Source organism: Spironucleus salmonicida, chromosome 6 (genome assembly GCF_000497125.1).
Source record: "Spironucleus salmonicida strain ATCC 50377 chromosome 6, whole genome shotgun sequence".
Classification (NCBI taxonomy): Eukaryota; Fornicata; order Diplomonadida; family Hexamitidae; genus Spironucleus; species Spironucleus salmonicida.
In genome coordinates this window covers 1,095,984-1,113,286 of record NC_090601.1, presented here as the reverse complement: position 1 = coordinate 1,113,286, position 17,303 = coordinate 1,095,984, and the positions used below count along the sequence as shown (strand labels likewise).

Sequence of the window (17,303 nt, the reverse complement as noted above, 5' to 3'; positions counted from 1 at the left end):
AAATTCAAAAAATGCGAAATTTCACTTCAATTTCAATTTTCCACTCCTCAAATACTGTAAATCGCCTTCGACGCGATCTGGATAACCGGTATCGCGAACATGCTCACAATAATTCCCAGCGAGCACTGCAGCCCCGCCCAGCCGGCCCCGAACTCGTACTCGTCGCAGAGCGCGTACGAGAACGTCGCGGACGGCGAGGAGTAGATGGCGGCGTTGATCTCTGCGCTCAGCTCTTCGATTTTGAGCATTTTGCAGATCAAAAGGAAGACTAGCGGGAGCGCGAAGCTGCGCAGAACGCAAATTACGACAAATGCGACGATCTGCATTGCGATCGGCGTCTGCAGCACCGCGTACGACGCCTGCGCGCTCTTCTTGGACTTCACTAACTCAGCAGCGAACATTCCCAGCGAAAGCAGCCCCAAAGGAGCGGAAATCTGCGAAAAATTCTTAAAAAAATTGGAAAGGTAAATTGGAAGGGGAGCCAGAAACTTGATGTACCGGGCCAGAATATTGTATACAATTGATATAATAATAGCAATTATGAGCGGCTGTAGAAATGTTTTTTTGAGGCAAATTGCGCAGGTTTTGCCGAATCTGGCGCGGCTGGAGATGTTATTGAGCGCGCAATCTTTGTTTTTGGCCAATTCTGTCTGAATTTCAGCGTATTCGAAGGCGAGATAGATGAAAAGCAGCGCAAAACTGAACAAAACGAGCATTTGGAGGAACGCGAATCTGTCCGTCAGCGTCGCCCCGTAGATGCCGCTGAAGACAGGAATTCCCGAGAAAACGGCGTTGTTGAGCAGCACAATCGCGGATATCGACGCGTACGCGTGAAAGCGCTCTTCCTTCTTGTAAAGAAAGGCCAGCGGGGCCACCACTACCAGCCCGACGATTGTCACGAGGATCAGCGCTGCCACAATTTTCAAGTCGTTCACGGTCAGGTCCTGGCGGCCGATTGTGTAGATCGCGGAGATCGTGAGCGCAAACTTGAAGGTTATGTTGTTGAGGCTTTTATAGTGCTTTCCTGGGACCAAATTTACCAGGTTGAAAACGGCTCCCAGGGCGATAAAAATGAGCACTGGGGCCGAGGAATCAAGAGCAGTTAGGAATAACGCGTCTATGTTCATTTTTGGATGTTTTGCTTTACGTTTATATTGTTTTTAAGGGCAAATTTGGCTATATTATGGAAACAAACTTTAATTCAGAGATTGAAGCGGAGAGTGAAGAAACTAGGTTATGCGATATTAGATACTAAATACAATATATATTAGTAAATCAGAAAATATGTATAATGGGGCTTAGTTTGTGTTATTGATTTAATAATAATAAGTATGATAAAATATAGGGAAAAATTTATACTTAAATTTGTCAAGGACGTTCAATAAAGTAGAATCTCCTCAGTCTATCAAAATAGTTTATTTCGTCTATTATGGTAATAGAATTGAAGTAGTATATGTAAAATTGTATACTTTTTACTATATTATATATTTTGTATAATTAGGTATTTTAATTTTGTTGGCTAGTGTAGTTGACTTAATGCGCTATAAACAAGAGAATATAAACTATTTAGCCGTTTATATAAGTGGGGAAGCTCAAATTCATTTTAATATTGAATTAAATACTTTGAATACGAAGAAAAACAAATTATAATTAAATTTATTTTCGCCCAAAAACGAGGGGTCTAACCTTGGTTTAGAACAGATAGAAGTAATTCTATACGATATAATATACTTTTCCTTGTTCAACAATTATTTAACTCATCTTACAGGTTTGTTTTCATAATATCTTTAATTTTGTAATTATTCTCGCAGTTGATTCTACCAACGGTTTCGCCAGAACCTTGCCTGAGCCACTATATTACAAATTCAGCTGTAAAACTAAAAACGTCATCCTTCATGCAAATAGTTAAGGAGAACATGTCATAACACTGTTGAACACTTCGCTGAGAAACCACAACGAAAGAAATCGGATGAATTTTTGTCTAGTACCAGAACTGGTAAAAAACCCTAGAAAAACATGCTATTTTATATCATAAATCCCTTGTAAGGAAATGAAACTCAGCAAATTTCCATCCCACTTCATTATTGTGATTTTTCGCCTGTTTCTCTATTCATTACTTTGAAGTTTTGCTATAAAATTCTCTTGATTCTCATCGCTCCAGAGTAGAAAATTAACACTATTAGTGCTACAAATGTTAGAATATTCTTGTCATATGCTGATGCTATTGTCAAGCATTGGACACCGAACGCTCGTTTTACGCTAATTCTTGAAACTTGAAATATCATTATTATATAGTAAATTTTAATTATAATAAACTCCAGTTCCAGAAAATTTAATAATGAGAAATGGATCGTTTGGCGGTATTTACTGTTGGCACTGCTCTTACAGTACCCAAATTGATAGAATACTGATAAAATGAACATCACGCTATAGTACCCCATTCCTCCAAGTTTACACGTTTACATTCTAAAAAAAATCCACCTTACCATACTCAATATTTAACTGGTAAAGGCATTTGAGACTGCTGTGTATGAATAAATTGGCTTTAAAATCGAGAAAATATAAAAATTTACAACAAAAAATATAGGAGCTGTAAGTTTATCTTGCTGGTGGGATGAAGCCTATGCCTAGTGTAAAGTTATGAAAAATAGAAAATATGTATAGTGTAATGAAATATTACTATATATAATATAATAATATTAAATGAAATTACTATCAAAATCTTAATTTTTAACATGATTATTTAATTCGCAGGTGAGAATAAGGAATGATAAAACTTCATTACATATCGTATAGGATACTTAAATAAATATTTTTTACAAATAATAGTGAGTTCATCAGTTTAACGTTAGTAATTAGAATATAACAATTTTTATTTATATTTCATAACTTAAAAGTCTATAACTCTAAAAAGTATGCATCTACTAATTTCTTTATGATATTAATGGTAGTTTTGCTAAAAAATGAGGAAATAATCAATATTCAGTCTTCTATTTCTAAATAACTATTAAATTAATTCAAGATATAATCGAGGTGTTTCTTATCTTACTGACTATTTGATAACTAAAATGAGTCGAACTCATCAATTATTTCTGAATGATAACTTTATTGCGAGTTAACTTTTCCCACTAAATCTTAAAGACGACTTGAAATTATATGTATAGGTGGTAGAACAACTATAAGTTTTGAAACTTATATACGAGGTTTGGCATGGATTGTTGAATAGCGCATCACAGGTTTCATAAATTTATTCGAAAATAGTCTACAAAGAAAACAAATATTAGAAAATCCTTAATAATTAATATTAATATGAGGAACATAGCATCTTTAAAACAGTAGAATTATAAACTATACATTTATATTATATATAGTTAATTTAGTTCTACTTGTTTTAATTTAATATTTATTATAGGTTATATATTATCACAACGATCACGTAAAGTTTTACTTGTAGTAAAACTATAACACTAAAACAAATATATTAAATATCTAAAAAGTCAATTACTATCTATTAGGCCTATAAATTATTATTAAAATAATTAATGTGGTAGAATATATTATCACTCAGTTCTCAATAGAATAATCTTTAATATTTCCTTTGTACTGGCTAAAATACTAGATCTATACCATTTGCCTCATCGTCTTCTATTAATTATCTAAGGGTTCCATACTCTTCACAGTCTTCCAAATTTAAAATATCATCAACGTAAGCGGAGCTTTCAGTTAATTGCAACGAATCATCTATACTATTTTGACGTAAATAACTGTTGCTATTAGAGCTATCATGTCTTAACAAATCTGCTAACGAGAAAGACTAAACACAAATAGGGGGAAGACCTATCATTGGTAGGCTTCCTTAGTTTTTCGTTATTGGGAGTGTTCTCATAGTGCGTGAATTCTATCTCTGAATCTTTTTCATTTCTGAATGTATAAGTATGTAAATTTATATTTATATTAAGTTAACGACAATTTTAAAAAATTAACTTTAAGTAATCTACAATATGACTATATATTTATTAAAATATCATGTTATAAAGTATTACTACTAATTTAAATTAATAAGTAATGATAACTATAGTTTTTAAAGTTTTTATAGTATATGATTATAATCATGATATTTAGTGATTTTGTGAAACTTCAAAAACTATTTAATATCAAATTTCCAATGAGTAATGATATTCAGTGTAATACTTATGACAATATGAGGTATAAACGTAAAGTTCGATTACATTTTACTAAAACTTTTATTACAACGTATATGATTAATGATTCGTAATTGAATCTTAAAATTTTTAGAAACTAGTAATTAGATATAAAGATAACATTATATATCTTTTAAATTAAAAATGGGTAGACAATTGGTATAAAAACCATAAAATATAAAAGATGTAGAGTATAAGTAGCCTAACTGAAAGAAGTGATGTCAGCTAAAAATAGTAAAATTTTCACTCTCTGTACCAATATTAATAATATTACAGGTTAATAATTTTAATTAATTTTCTTGATTTTTAATGACTAAATGATAGAAAAATATGAATAGATTTTAATAAACATAAATAAACAATACATACCCTATTTATATTAGATAATACTTTAATACGATTCTTGAGTCTCAAGTACTAAAAAATGAATAAAATTTCAGTAATTATACACTTGATCTGTAAAAAATTTATTAATACCAGGTAAATCAATGCATTTGTTATTTTAGTCTTTGCTTCATTACCGAATTTTTGTGTATGCATCGTAACTCTATCATTCGATAGGTTTCTAAAACTATGATGACATCAAGTTATATGCATTCATATATACAAAGATAGCATTTTGAATTCTTCTTAGTTTTGTATCAAGATTTAAAGCAATTTTTACTACCTTACGTAAATTTTTAATGCTTACAGCAATATTATGTTCAAATTCAGCAAGTTATGCCATTTCAATCATTGTATTACCTTCTGTATCAAAAGTTTAGATGCGAAATGACGCAAATTTATTCATATTGATAGCAGTTGCTATTTCCTCTGCTTTTATTGGCAATATTGTAAAATTCTAGTGTGATAGTTATACAGGTTTTATTTTTTATTTTTCTTTAAAGCTCAGTTTCTTCTTTGAAAGTAGGAATATTTGGGGGTTCATTTTGAGCCTAGAAAATAGTATATTCTTTTGATTATAAAATGATATTTATATTTTTTTTAATAAAAACATATCAATTAAAGTATTTATATCTTAAATACTGATTAAATAAATAATAATTACTACAGAAAAATTTTACAGTAAATACTAATAAGACATAATAGTTTTTAATACAATATGTATAAATTTTATAATGAATAACTCGATACCAAAGGACCTTATTAACTCATTGTATTCCAAAAAAAATGAAAAATTTAATTTTTGAAAATTGTGATTTGCGATTTAATTTAAGTTTCAATACTTTGAATACAAAGTGCATGTTCGTTAACTGCTTACTAGATGTCTATTAGCTCCATCTGATTGTCCTAAAGGCCAGTTTTCAATTCGTGCAACCCCAACTGATCATGCACAAACTACTGCTTCCCAAAACTTCGCATATTATGAATATTTACTCTAGAATGAGACTTAAAATTTTCGTCAGACCTGTTAACCATACAAGTAATAACTGGCACCATAGAGAACTCCTGGAACGCTTTGAAATCACCAATTTAGCTGTTTCGCTGAATGTTAATCATTATAAATGTTAGACTTTAAAATATCCTTTTAAACCATATATTTTCAATATCACAATTTTCTTTCCACCTCACTTTTTCTATATTCTCATATAATTCTTATTAATATATAATTTTTTAACATATAATAATACATATATTTTCAAATCATGTTATCCTCGGAAAGCGCATTAAAGCTCTTTTTTCCGACCTCACCCTGCTTGCTGTAGCTCCCAGGCCCCAAACCGGTCTCAGCAAGTCGCCTCTGGATCATCAAATTCGCAGCTTTTTCGCTCGCAGGGCCCGCAATTTCAGCGCGCAGACTGTCCGGAATCGCGCCAAAATAGTCCTAATTCCGGTCTTAGCCGTTGATTTTCGTCGTGATCCGCGACTACGGATTCTGCACGTCGTACTCCCCGGCGCCCGGAACCGTCAGATCGCGCCCCGCCGTCAGCGTGTTCAGCTGCGCCTTCTCGATCGTGCTCCCAAACTGCAAATTCGCGTTCGCGCCGCTGTACTTCGCGCGATTGAACGAAATCGCCGTTTCGTTGCCACCGATTTGGCGCTTTTCGCCCTATTCTTCGAAAAAACGCTTCTTGTGCTGCTCCGTAACGAGCTCCTGCTTCTCCGAGTCGATTGCGTGCCTGTAGAGGTCCGTGCGGTCGTAGCTGCTGCTGAACGCGTTGCTGGGCCTCTGGGAGAAGTTTTTGGGCCGCTGGGCCGCGTAAAAGCTCGCTGGATCGTAGCTTCCGGGGCCGAGCTGAGACGCGTTTTCGGCGCTGGCGAAGCGGTCGGTTTGCTTCGAAATTAGCGACATTTGGGGCGGTTTCTGGACGTTTCTGGCCGGAATTTCCTCGCCGTCCGTGATGATTTTTTCGGGAATCGAGCATGCAGTTTCTGGCCATTTCTGGGCCTGGAACGTCTGCTTTAGCGCCAGCTTGTTCTGCGCGTCCTGGGAGAGCATTTTCTCGTTCAGGCCGTAGAAATCGTTCGAAACGAACTCTTTCGTGTAGTCGCCAACGCCCGGATTCTGCAGCATCTGGAGCTCGTTCGGCGTGAAGAACTGGCGGCCCTCGAGCTTCTGCTTTACCGGCGCGCCTGGGCCGATCGAGGGGTGCAATTTCGAGTTTAGGAGCTCGATTTTCTCTACTCGTCTGCGCATTTCCTGCTGCAGCTCCTGCTGCTGTTTCTGCTTGTAGAACTTGGCCTGGATCGAGTTGTAGTTCTCGACCGCGTAGGTGCCCGGGCCGTGCACGTCGGATTTGTCCGGAATGTAGTCGAATCGACCGGTTTTGGACGTGAAAACGGAGCTCTCGCATTAAGGCTCCTGGGTGCGGCCTATGAAGTAGGTAGCAGGGCCGCGCTGCTGGTCCAAAATGGACGGTTTTGCGTTCATACGTTCCGGGGCCTTCGCCCACGGCATTTAGTGCTGAACGCGCGCTAGAGAGGTCGACGCGCCGCCCACTGGGACGATGACGATGTCGGAGGCGATTTTTTCGGCCTTTTCGGCGATAAATCCCGGTCCTGGGCCGTGGATGTTCTGTGTCTGCGAAATCCACTGTGTGCGCTCGTTTGACTCGATGTCCATCTTCTGGAGTGTTGGGCGGTTGTAAGGAATCGAATTGACAGTTTCTATTTGGTCTTTCAGGTGTATGTACTAGTACGGCCTGGTGTCCTGTTTTTCCATGATTTCCTATGGTTAGAAGTACTCTCCAGGACCTGGGGCTGTGGATTTTACATCTACAAAGCGCTAGGTAGCAGAACAGAAGAATGAGTTCGTGGGTCTGGCACCACGAAGGTAAGTTGGGGCCGTAATAGGTTGGTAGCTTCCTACAGGTGGAACTGCCTAGCTTCTTTTTACGGCAGCGTCTAGAAAGGATGTCTTTTTAGAGCGAGAGTTGAATGGGGCGAACCCATTGTATCGCGAGGCTTTCAGAGTCGAGGTATTTGTCTTATAACTACCTGGTCCTATGTTCTCGGTGTCTTTATTGATTTTGATGTACGAAGAGGAGCGCTCTGTCCGCGTGGTCCACATTATTGCGGAAAGAGGACGTTGTATTGCTGAGTATATATAAGTGTATTTCAAAACAATCAATCGAACAGCTTGGCGGCGCTCTTGGCCTCACGGACGGAGAGGACTTCGCCCAGTTCCGGGCGGTCGTGGTTGCGGTTCGGGGCCGGCTGCTTGCCAGAGGTTGATGCTGGCGGTTCGTCCTTCTCGGTGGCCAGGTCCCACGCCGTCTTGCTCTTCTTGAGCTGCCCCGCCAGGAACATGTTGTCGATGACGCTCTGCTGCTCCGCGATCTGGACTTTTCGGTTAATGGGGTCCATTCTAGTAAAAGGGCCTAGATAACAGTAATACCTATTATTGTTCCAGCCAGTCAAGAAGTGCAACTTGTTTTTACTATCAGGAGAAATTATTAAAAACAACAAAATTAGTTTTTCTAAATGAATAATGATATATAGTATATTAAGTGCGTAACTAATGAGATAAACAATGAACCTTGAGCACAGCAGGACATTATCCAAGTCGCTCTAACCGCATGGTCGTGCCAATACCGCTGGGTGCTCCCAAAGTTCCAGGCATGTCTGGCTCCGGTTGCCTTCCAGAGCGACTTGGGCTATCCGGATACTGCTAAAATTATTTAAATGAAGATCAGTTTTAATGTAACTGACCATGGGGTACTGACCACTATAGTAGCAAATACATAATTGCTACTGTATTCACGATTAATCCAGTAAATAGGATGCCATCGGATATGCGAACCGTTTTACTATGAAGTATACTACTGTTTGAGCAGGTAAGTTTACTATAAAGGCTGGGGATGCCTAAGATGGGCTCTGTCTCGTAGCTGTTATTGCTAGTCTCTAAATCGCTTAGGTGTAGGATATCCTGCATCGATGCAAAGATTGAGATGTATATCCTGTATAGCAAATCCAACTGGTAGTCTAGTTGAGTGTGGCAGATCTTAGTTAAATTGTATATAAATTATACCGTTTTCAACTTTTACAGCATTAAATTTTTAGGTTGGTGGAGGTTAAATGGAAGTCCTAGAAGTAAAATAAATAAATTTAACTGAGAATAATATCAATTTGATCGCGAATATCACCATTATCACTAAATTTATGATTGAAACCATGTGCAACTAAAAGTCAATCATATGGTTTAAAGAAATTTAGTTTCGCGTTAATTTAGTAATGCACTACTTTATTATCAAATAAGATTGAGTTCAAAAATTATTCATCTCAAATATCATCAAAATTACAATCTTTTACAACTCTTTTCCTCTTAAGAGTAATGCCCAGCTTTACTTCTAATATTTTATAAATAGATATACCAACTAAAAATATTATTACTGCGCAACCTAAATAGAATAAACACTCTGTTAACACCGAATGGTCATTGTTAAATATAAGCCTGGGCCTCATGACCTGCTGCCGCCCGCCGGAGGAGAAGGTCATTGTGATGGGCGCGCCGACCCTGTATAACTATTTAATCTGGCGGGTGCATTCAAAGCCGGGCACTGCACGCACACGGCAAGCTGGTCCATCTGGTACGCGAGGGTTTTGGCCAGGACCAAGTCGCCGATCTGGATGGTGAACTCGGTGGGCTGCGGCTCCAGGTAGGGGCACTGCCGGGAGAAGGCGTTCCGGATGAAGTTCCCGCAGACCTCGCCGGTGTTAAAAGTGGCGAGTATCGAGGACCAGCAGGTATTTTCGACAGAGGTTATCCGCGTGGAGGAGTACAAGTATGCCGTATCGGCCTGGTCATAGAAGTAGTAATGCACCAGTATGTCGACCTCCAGCAGATTCATGTTCTGAAGCACTCCGATCAGCCGAGAGCACTCCCCGCCATCGGTGGAGTCGTCGCACGTGATGCCTCGGTCAATGGCCGCGAAGTCAAAGTCGTTAGCCGCGAAGAACAGATTGTCAATCGTCCGCGCTGTGATCACGCTGAATATCTAATACCGCAGCCTTATGCGGCGCATTTGCGGCATGTACAGGGCGTTCAGCTCCGCAGCATTCGCGAGGCCGTCGCCAACGATGTTAAACCGCCCCGCCCAAACCGTAAAAATGGCGCTGGCGTACATCGTGTCTAGCTGCGCGCTCTGGATCATGCTGATGGCCGCGAGCTTCACAATGGTGGTGGTGTCCAGCTTTATGTAGAACCGCACCTTCAGCTGGTTAAAGTTCTCGAGCACCCATCTCGAAAAGTCGTAGCTTACGGTGATCTGCACCAGGCTCCCTGCCGCGCTTTCGGTGTAGACAGGGTCCCCCGCCCCGTCCTGCCCGCTGACGCCCAGCTCTACAATGTCGCCAGCCAGGCCGAAAAACTGGAACGCGAAATGCTCTATGGCCCTGTCTGAGTTGGGGCACTCCCCGGCCAGATGGAGCTCAACGACGGCCTTGTCCGCCTGCCAGAATATCTCGTTCCGCGCGCTGTCGTAGCAGCCTGAGTTGGCCGGGTGCGCGATGAGGATCTGCCCCACCGGCAGGGTCGTCATCCGGGTCAGGGACTTGATGCAGATGTTGGCAGCCAGCGCCTCCTGGATGAATTGGCAGGTGGAGTCCGACCCGATGGCCGGGCACGAGTAGCAGAGGCGGGCGTCGTCCCTGTAGCTGTAGTTCATAATCTGGCCCGGATGACGCTGTCTGGGAAGTTGGAAACCTGAATGTCCAGGTAAATCCCCTGCGGCAGTTGCTCGCACTCGGGGCTGGGATCCGAGTCGAAGACTACGCAAATCTGGTCTGTGTCGATGTTGACCTCAAGAATGTTATTTCGCGCGTAGCAGTTCTCGAGGACCTCTGGAACGAAAAATCTGCTCTCCTCGGCCGCGATATCTGCGGCTGGAACTAGCACGGAAACTGTGGCTAGAATCAGATACATTTTTGTAGAAAATACTTAAATATCGTCACTCATATTAATCTATATACTGAAAAGTAATTACTACTTTATGACAATTTTGGTAGTATAATATATTGCTCTAAGGCATAAAACAAAAATTTGGTGTTTTTTCTGCACAAAAAATATTTATAAAACATATATTTTTAATATAATAACTATACTATCATTTTAACCCAAAAACTTAATTTACTATATTATCTATATTACCATATAATATCTAATAATTATTATTTTCCTCACAATTATCTCTATTATTACACTATAATAATTTTCTATTATTATTAAAATAAAGATCCCAGTTTCTCGATTTTTCAACTTGCCCCACACGAAAAAACCGCTCACTGCTCCATCCAGCACACGCGCACGCGCCTGCACAGCTCCCTGACCTGCGCGCTCGGGCTCTCCAGCAGATCCTGAACGCTCTAAAACACCTTTCTGCGCACGTCGTGCCTGACGCTCCCGGCCGGCAGCTGGCTAGCGAGCCGCAGGCCCATCCGCCGCTCAAATTCGCTCTCAGAAACGATCCCCTGCAGGCAAATACTCGCCAGCAAATTCACATCAATTCGCTGTAGAATCGCCAAATTTTGAAGTATTATTATTATATTGTCAGTAGTAATATCGATTATACTGAGACGATCAAGTTTATCGATTTTTAACGCGGAAACGTCAATTTGCGCCAAAAGCAAAATGTTGCACTAATTCTGGACGCTGGCGACGTCCAGCAGGCGCTGAATTTGCTCTGCGGCGAGCAGCGGAAGGGCCGCAATTTCGCAGTTTTCGCGCTCAAAAATCGCCAAAAACGCAGCAAATTCGACCTCCGAAACGCGCTATTTCCTTATCGCTTTGACCGCGAAAACGAGCTCGAAATCGTCCTGCGGGAATTCGATTTTCCGCTCCATTATGAGCCTCGCTTTCACGCTCAGAAAACGCCGCGAAATGCGCGAAATTCGCGCTCCAGAAACCGCAAAATCGCCCAAATTTTCGACAAAAAACGCGATATTTTCGTCAGAAAAAACGTCCGAAGAAAATGCCTTCAGCAGGAATTGAACTGGCAGGCGCTGGACGAGTATTTTCACGAAATTTTGGTCAAATTTTGCGTCAAAATCGGCCAAAAAAGTCGTTGGAAGTTACTGATATAACAACTGATCCAACAAAACGTCCACGTCGTAGCAGGCGACGTTTTCCTCATGTGATATAATGAGGTCGTGAGTCGATTTTTGGGGTACAGAAAAAACCGAAATTCCGCGAAAATGCAGAAATCGGTCCAAATGGTCCAATTTCGCGTTTCTGACGTTCTGCGTCAAAAGGTCGTCAAAATCGAGCAAATTGAGCACGAAAATGAGTTTTTGGAGCGGAATTTTTTCGCGAAATTCGAGCAATTTGAGCGCAAAATTTCTCAGCAAAAATCGGTCGATTTGCGGAATTTGGACGCCGCCGCGCGAGAAATTCTCAAAGCAGCTCAGAACGACCGCGCAGCTCATCAATTCCCAGCTATTTTCGAATAAATTCACGCTTTAAATTACGTCGAAAACGCTGCTTTGGAAGCGGATTTTACACGCAATTTGGAGTATTTGGAATATATTCTCTTTAATAGTCAATTCCGCTCCAAATTTCACTTCCCGAGAAACCAAAATGTCGATTTTTCTGCTGATTTCAGGGTCTTATTATATCAGTTTCGTGATGATTTCTTTGTAGTGTGGCTCTCCGAACATGAAGCCGGCGGATGCGATGTCGAAAAGGTCGGAACTGTAGGCCTGAGGGCCGTTTCCGAAGACGCAAATGAACTGATTTTGGTCGAATTCTGACGGTAAATCGACGAAATTTTCGTGCAAAATGAGCGGTTTTAGACCGAAATAATCGCAAATTTCAGTGTACAAATCGCGCAAATTTCGGTTCGAAAATGAAATTGAATTTAACTTTTCAGTCCTTTTTAAGAAGTCAGAAAAAACGCTTTCTAGCCAGATTCTGGTGATATCGGCGCCCTCGCGGTAGCGTTCCAGGAAGAGCTCGTAGAAGTCGAATGCGGCGCCGGGGATCGTAATGGCTTCCACGAGTGCGTTCTTGACCGCGTTGTTGTCGGAGTTGAGCGGGAAATAGTCGAAGAAGTAGCCGAAAGTGGCCTGCATGGCTTCTTCGTACGCTGGGAGGTCCAGATTCAGCAAAAATGACGCTGTTTGGTTGGTCTTGAGCTGGTCTTCAGCCAGCGCGTAGAGGACAAACTCGCTCAGGATCGATTTTCGCAGTTTTGTGAGCTATTTCATGCATTGCAGGACGATGTCGAGCTCTTTCTCGCCTGCAAATGTGTCTATGAAGAGGATCAGGTTATAAAAGTGGGGAACTGCTATTGATTTCGCCTATTTTGTCAAGAACCGCACTGGCGGCTGGCTGAGAATGATGTTTGTCAGGTTTTCTAGGTTGTATTTGTGGTAGAGGACGATAATAGCCGATTTGGTCGGAATATCCAAAGGTGAGACTGAAATAGTATATAGTTGTTGGATTTAGGTGTCTGTTAGAGTTTAAGGTAGTTTTTCTAAAAGTATGTTTAGCAGGAAGCCTCGCTCTAACTGAGCATTCGCATTTATAACGGGTATGATGTCTGTTAAAAATTACGAAATATCAGTTATCTGAAGATCGTTGAAGTATTAGCGTGATTCGTCGTTGAAGATGAGAATTCTGTTGGTATATTCTTGCTCCATTTAAAGGAATGCAGTTTGTATATTAACTTTGGAACTATATTATATGTATTAATTAATTAAATATTTTTAAATAATTAATATTTAAATATATTAATGATATAATAAGTATAACATATAAATTAAATAATAATTTGTTTATAAACAATAAATATAATAAATCTTATTTGCGAATAATAAATTTCTACTAATTATAATAAACAATGGGCATAATTTAGAAAACTTTGTGATTGAGTACGCAACATAAATTTTATTGTTCATTTATACTAATTAAATATTCTCCCTATTTTGAAATGGACCAGTTAATTTAAACTTTCATAAAATACTCTATCAAACCCACCATCACTCTTGCTACCATGATCTAACTTAAAACAGCTGATAGTGTATAACAACTTATGAGGTCGAGAAAAATTATGATTAAAAGGGTAATAATTAGTTTCAAATACAAAATAAAATAATTAGTTAATAGAATCTACAGATGATCACTTTTTTGGACAGTGGTTCGCCCAATATTCCTCCATCACTCCTCTACGCGATCTGGCTGAGTATGAGTTTGACTAATTACTTTGATCACTAGCTAAGATGGAATCCAAAGATATTCCAGACACAGTATCCGCTATATTTTTATTTGTGTCCATAAAAATCACACTTGACTCTTTCGGAGTAACCTAGGTTTTTACAGGCGCCTTTATCTAAGATTTTTGTGCTAGAGTACTTTCTAACTCTGTTAGTAGAATCATATCTGATTATTTTGACATTTCCAGAAATATCACTATTGTATTATATTATTTAATTAATTTTTTCTAATTTGTCTAATAATTCGAGATAAATCTCGCGAAAATTCTACATGGCTATATCTATTTGATTATCACCATATTAACACACGGAAACACAAAAGTTTTTTAATTTTATATGATATAATATTTAGTAATTGAAACATTATTACAGAAAAAAACATAGTTTTGAATTATTATTATTATTATTATTATTATTATTATTATTATTATTATTATTATTATTATTATTATTATTATTATTATTATTATTATTATTATTATTATTATTATTATTATTATTATTATTATTATTATTATTATTATTATTATTATTATTATTATTATTATTATTATTATTATTATTATTATTATTATTATTATTATTATTATTATTATTATTATTATTATTATTATATTATTATTATTATTATTATTATTATTATTATTATTATTATTATTATTATTATTATTATTATTATTATTATTATTATTATTATTATTATTATTATTATTATTATTATTATTATTATTATTATTATTATTATTATTATTATTATTATTATTATTATTATTATTATTATTATTATTATTATTATTATTATTATTATTATTATTATTATTATTATTATTATTATTATTATTATTATTATTATTATTTAATTATAATTATATATTTGAAATGACTGCGAAACACAACGTGCTTCCATTTTCGCCCCAAGAACAGGAAGAAATCGTACAAATTGACCATCAAATCGAAGACATTCAGCAAAATCGAAATCCACACCCCATAATCCAAATCGCTTCCGATGGCCTCCCAGAAGACCATAATGCGGAGATTCCGCCAGACACCTCCCCACAAGCCGGCCGCAGGCGGCCCTGGCACTGGGATAAAAATTCGCCTGGCACATCGACATTCTGGGCAATCTGCCCCTACATTTTTTTTGTGTGTTCAATCAACCAGTTCGATGAGTCAGTGCTCCCGCTGGCGCTCCCGCTCATCCAGCACGAACTTAACATTTCGTACGCTCAGGCGCAGTGGTTGGGCACCTCATACTACCTCGGAACAGCGGCCACCGCGATTCCGCTCTCTAGGCTCACACAGCTCACAGGAGTCGTGACGCTCACGCGAATCCTGCTGGTGGTCGCGCTGGCGCTCTACGTACTGGCGTTTTTCGTGACTGATTTCGTCTATTTAGTCGTAATTCGCGCGTTCATCGGAGGGGCAACTTCCGGCTTCGTTTCGACCAGGAACATGTTCGTATCGTCGTACCCGAGCGACGCGAATCGGAGGCAGTCCGTAGCGAACACGCTGACGCTGCGGATGGCGCAGCAGGTTATCTGCCCCATTGTGGGCCAGTTCGTGATCGACGCGTTCGGGTGGCGGTACGTCCACTTGTGTCCAGTGGTGCTAATTGCGCTCGCACTCGTCCTTTTGGTGCCGTTTTCGGAGGCCAAACGCTCTGGAAAGTGGCTGGAATATGACTATTTGGGAGCGTTTCTCCTGGGGTGCGTGCTGATCGCTTCGACGCTCTCGTTCACCTTCATCTCGTTTTAGGACTTCCTGGCGGCTGGGATTTTGTTTGCCGTTTTTGTGGCGTCTTGCGTCTTGTTTTACTTCCTCGAGAAGAGAGTCAAGCAGCCGATTTTGCCCCTGGGGCTCCTGCGAAACCCGCTCTCCGACGTTCTCATTACCAACACGCTAAATTTCACTAATACGCTATCGCTTCAGAATTTGATTCCGCAGATTCTGACTTTTGTGGCGTTTCCGGAGCCGCTGATTGGCATAATTAGCGCATCCGGCTCTGCTTTTGGCGTTATTAGCACCTTTATCAACAACTACATGTCGCGGTCGATAGTTACGCGGCATTTGATGCCGATAGTGCAGCTCGTTTTGCTCGTCCAAATGGCCGTATTCGCAGGGGTGTTCTAGCACAAATACGGGGCTTTAGTCATGTTCTTCGCGTACATTTTCTTCTCGGTGTGGGTGCAGCAGCATACTTTCGGGCTGCTTCTCACATGCGCCCCAAGGTCTCTTTCCCAGTACGTTTGTGGATTTCCGGCGCTATCTAGGACCTTTGGCAGCTCTCTCGCCGGGAGTCTGAACCAGAGCATCTTCGCGATCGTAGGAGCAATCATACCAAATGACGATTCCAAAAAGTTCATCGTCAGCGTGATTTCTGTGGTGGTTTTTCAGATGGTCCTGGTGGTTTTGACTGTTCTAATATCCTTCATGCGCTTCGGAAATCACGAGGATGAGGCGCACAAGAAGGGCTACCAGAAGCACAAGGTCAGAAACCTGAAATTTATCGAGGAATCGCATCATTCTGCAAGTGAAGTTTGAGGAAATTATTCATTTTTGACGATTAAAGGCGGTTTTCTATTTAAAAAATTATGTTTAAACTGTATTTCGCGATAATGTAGGTTAAGAGTAGCATATTTTTCAAACTACGTAGTATCTACTTTAAATGGTACGTATCACCTTTGTTAGTGGCCTAAGTATAACTAGACAAAGGCTAAGCTCGGTGTGTAAGCGAAATTATGCAAATCATATTTCAGCACATGTTAGACGATTCCCAGCGTAACCTAGCAGTAAAACCAAAAACTATCTATGCAGGCTATAAAACTGGGTTGCTTGGCAGTGGGATTTTACTATTAAATAGTAAAACTGCAAAGTTCTATCTTCGCTAGAACCTATTAAATATCGGTCTTTGGAAATCTTAAGGATCAAAATTAACATTTACTTTTCGAAGAGGAACCTGTTTATTTGGGTATTTTAAAATAAATAATATTTGGTAACTAAACAGTCTTAATATAAGGTTTATCTTGGTGCAGTTTTGACAGTACAAAAGCAATAGTGGAAATCAGCTGTAACGTAAAACCTAGGACTACTAAAGTGCAAAATTGTTATGCAGTCAGAGCCTAGTTAGTATAACAAGTTATCTAGCTTACTCGTATCGCTACCTGCATACGTAAACTAAACTGCTGGATTAGCAAGAATAATTTCCAGGTACGTATGCAATTGCTGCTATCTGGGATTGGTAAGTAATTGGGCTATCAGAGGTATACCTTATTCCCCTTATAGTACCTTGAATCTTACGCCTATCGAAATGAGTAGCTGTGGCAAAATCGAGCTATCTTGGCTTAATTTGCAAGAGGCATTTTCCAACTGTCACGTTAATTCTCGGCATATAATTGTATAATAATATGCAATTATATTTCCACTCCAAAAGATTTTAAATACCTCTTAGCT

The 17,303-nt window shown here is 39.2% G+C and overlaps 11 protein-coding genes across 11 annotated transcripts; 1 reads left to right on the top strand and 10 right to left on the bottom strand. All coding sequences in view use genetic code 6, as the record gives it.

Moving 5' to 3' along the window:
- Nucleotides 1–47: 47 nt before the first annotated feature.
- SS50377_26263 (Membrane transport family protein) lies at nucleotides 48–1,127 on the bottom strand (the record flags this gene model as incomplete). Its single annotated transcript, XM_067910077.1, has 1 exon — nucleotides 48–1,127. The coding sequence occupies one exon, from the start codon at nucleotides 1,125–1,127 to the stop codon at nucleotides 48–50; it is 1,080 nt and encodes a 359-aa protein (XP_067762833.1).
- A 2,444-nt stretch (nucleotides 1,128–3,571) lies between these two features.
- SS50377_26262 (uncharacterized protein) lies at nucleotides 3,572–3,919 on the bottom strand (the record flags this gene model as incomplete). The annotated part of the gene is made up of 1 exon (XM_067910076.1): nucleotides 3,572–3,919. The coding sequence occupies one exon, from the start codon at nucleotides 3,917–3,919 to the stop codon at nucleotides 3,572–3,574; it is 348 nt and encodes a 115-aa protein (XP_067762832.1).
- An 833-nt stretch (nucleotides 3,920–4,752) lies between these two features.
- On the bottom strand, nucleotides 4,753–5,130 carry SS50377_26261 (uncharacterized protein; the record flags this gene model as incomplete). The annotated part of the gene is made up of 1 exon (XM_067910075.1): nucleotides 4,753–5,130. The coding sequence occupies one exon, from the start codon at nucleotides 5,128–5,130 to the stop codon at nucleotides 4,753–4,755; it is 378 nt and encodes a 125-aa protein (XP_067762831.1).
- Nucleotides 5,131–5,841: 711 nt separating this feature from the next.
- Nucleotides 5,842–7,713, bottom strand: SS50377_26260 (uncharacterized protein; the record flags this gene model as incomplete). Its single annotated transcript, XM_067910074.1, has 1 exon — nucleotides 5,842–7,713. One exon carries the CDS (start codon nucleotides 7,711–7,713, stop codon nucleotides 5,842–5,844), a length of 1,872 nt encoding a protein of 623 aa, XP_067762830.1.
- Nucleotides 7,714–7,769: 56 nt separating this feature from the next.
- On the bottom strand, nucleotides 7,770–8,009 carry SS50377_26259 (uncharacterized protein; the record flags this gene model as incomplete). Its single annotated transcript, XM_067910073.1, has 1 exon — nucleotides 7,770–8,009. One exon carries the CDS (start codon nucleotides 8,007–8,009, stop codon nucleotides 7,770–7,772), a length of 240 nt encoding a protein of 79 aa, XP_067762829.1.
- Nucleotides 8,010–8,059: 50 nt separating this feature from the next.
- Nucleotides 8,060–8,791, bottom strand: SS50377_26258 (uncharacterized protein; the record flags this gene model as incomplete). The annotated part of the gene is made up of 1 exon (XM_067910072.1): nucleotides 8,060–8,791. The coding sequence occupies one exon, from the start codon at nucleotides 8,789–8,791 to the stop codon at nucleotides 8,060–8,062; it is 732 nt and encodes a 243-aa protein (XP_067762828.1).
- Nucleotides 8,792–9,136: 345 nt separating this feature from the next.
- SS50377_26257 (uncharacterized protein) lies at nucleotides 9,137–9,796 on the bottom strand (the record flags this gene model as incomplete). The annotated part of the gene is made up of 1 exon (XM_067910071.1): nucleotides 9,137–9,796. One exon carries the CDS (start codon nucleotides 9,794–9,796, stop codon nucleotides 9,137–9,139), a length of 660 nt encoding a protein of 219 aa, XP_067762827.1.
- A 509-nt stretch (nucleotides 9,797–10,305) lies between these two features.
- SS50377_26256 (uncharacterized protein) lies at nucleotides 10,306–10,566 on the bottom strand (the record flags this gene model as incomplete). The annotated part of the gene is made up of 1 exon (XM_067910070.1): nucleotides 10,306–10,566. One exon carries the CDS (start codon nucleotides 10,564–10,566, stop codon nucleotides 10,306–10,308), a length of 261 nt encoding a protein of 86 aa, XP_067762826.1.
- Nucleotides 10,567–10,922: 356 nt separating this feature from the next.
- Nucleotides 10,923–13,280, bottom strand: SS50377_26255 (uncharacterized protein; the record flags this gene model as incomplete). Its single annotated transcript, XM_067910069.1, has 1 exon — nucleotides 10,923–13,280. The coding sequence occupies one exon, from the start codon at nucleotides 13,278–13,280 to the stop codon at nucleotides 10,923–10,925; it is 2,358 nt and encodes a 785-aa protein (XP_067762825.1).
- Nucleotides 13,281–14,732: 1,452 nt separating this feature from the next.
- Nucleotides 14,733–16,394, top strand: SS50377_26254 (Major facilitator superfamily protein; the record flags this gene model as incomplete). Its single annotated transcript, XM_067910068.1, has 1 exon — nucleotides 14,733–16,394. One exon carries the CDS (start codon nucleotides 14,733–14,735, stop codon nucleotides 16,392–16,394), a length of 1,662 nt encoding a protein of 553 aa, XP_067762824.1.
- A 571-nt stretch (nucleotides 16,395–16,965) lies between these two features.
- SS50377_26253 (uncharacterized protein) lies at nucleotides 16,966–17,241 on the bottom strand (the record flags this gene model as incomplete). The annotated part of the gene is made up of 1 exon (XM_067910067.1): nucleotides 16,966–17,241. One exon carries the CDS (start codon nucleotides 17,239–17,241, stop codon nucleotides 16,966–16,968), a length of 276 nt encoding a protein of 91 aa, XP_067762823.1.
- Nucleotides 17,242–17,303: the final 62 nt, after the last annotated feature.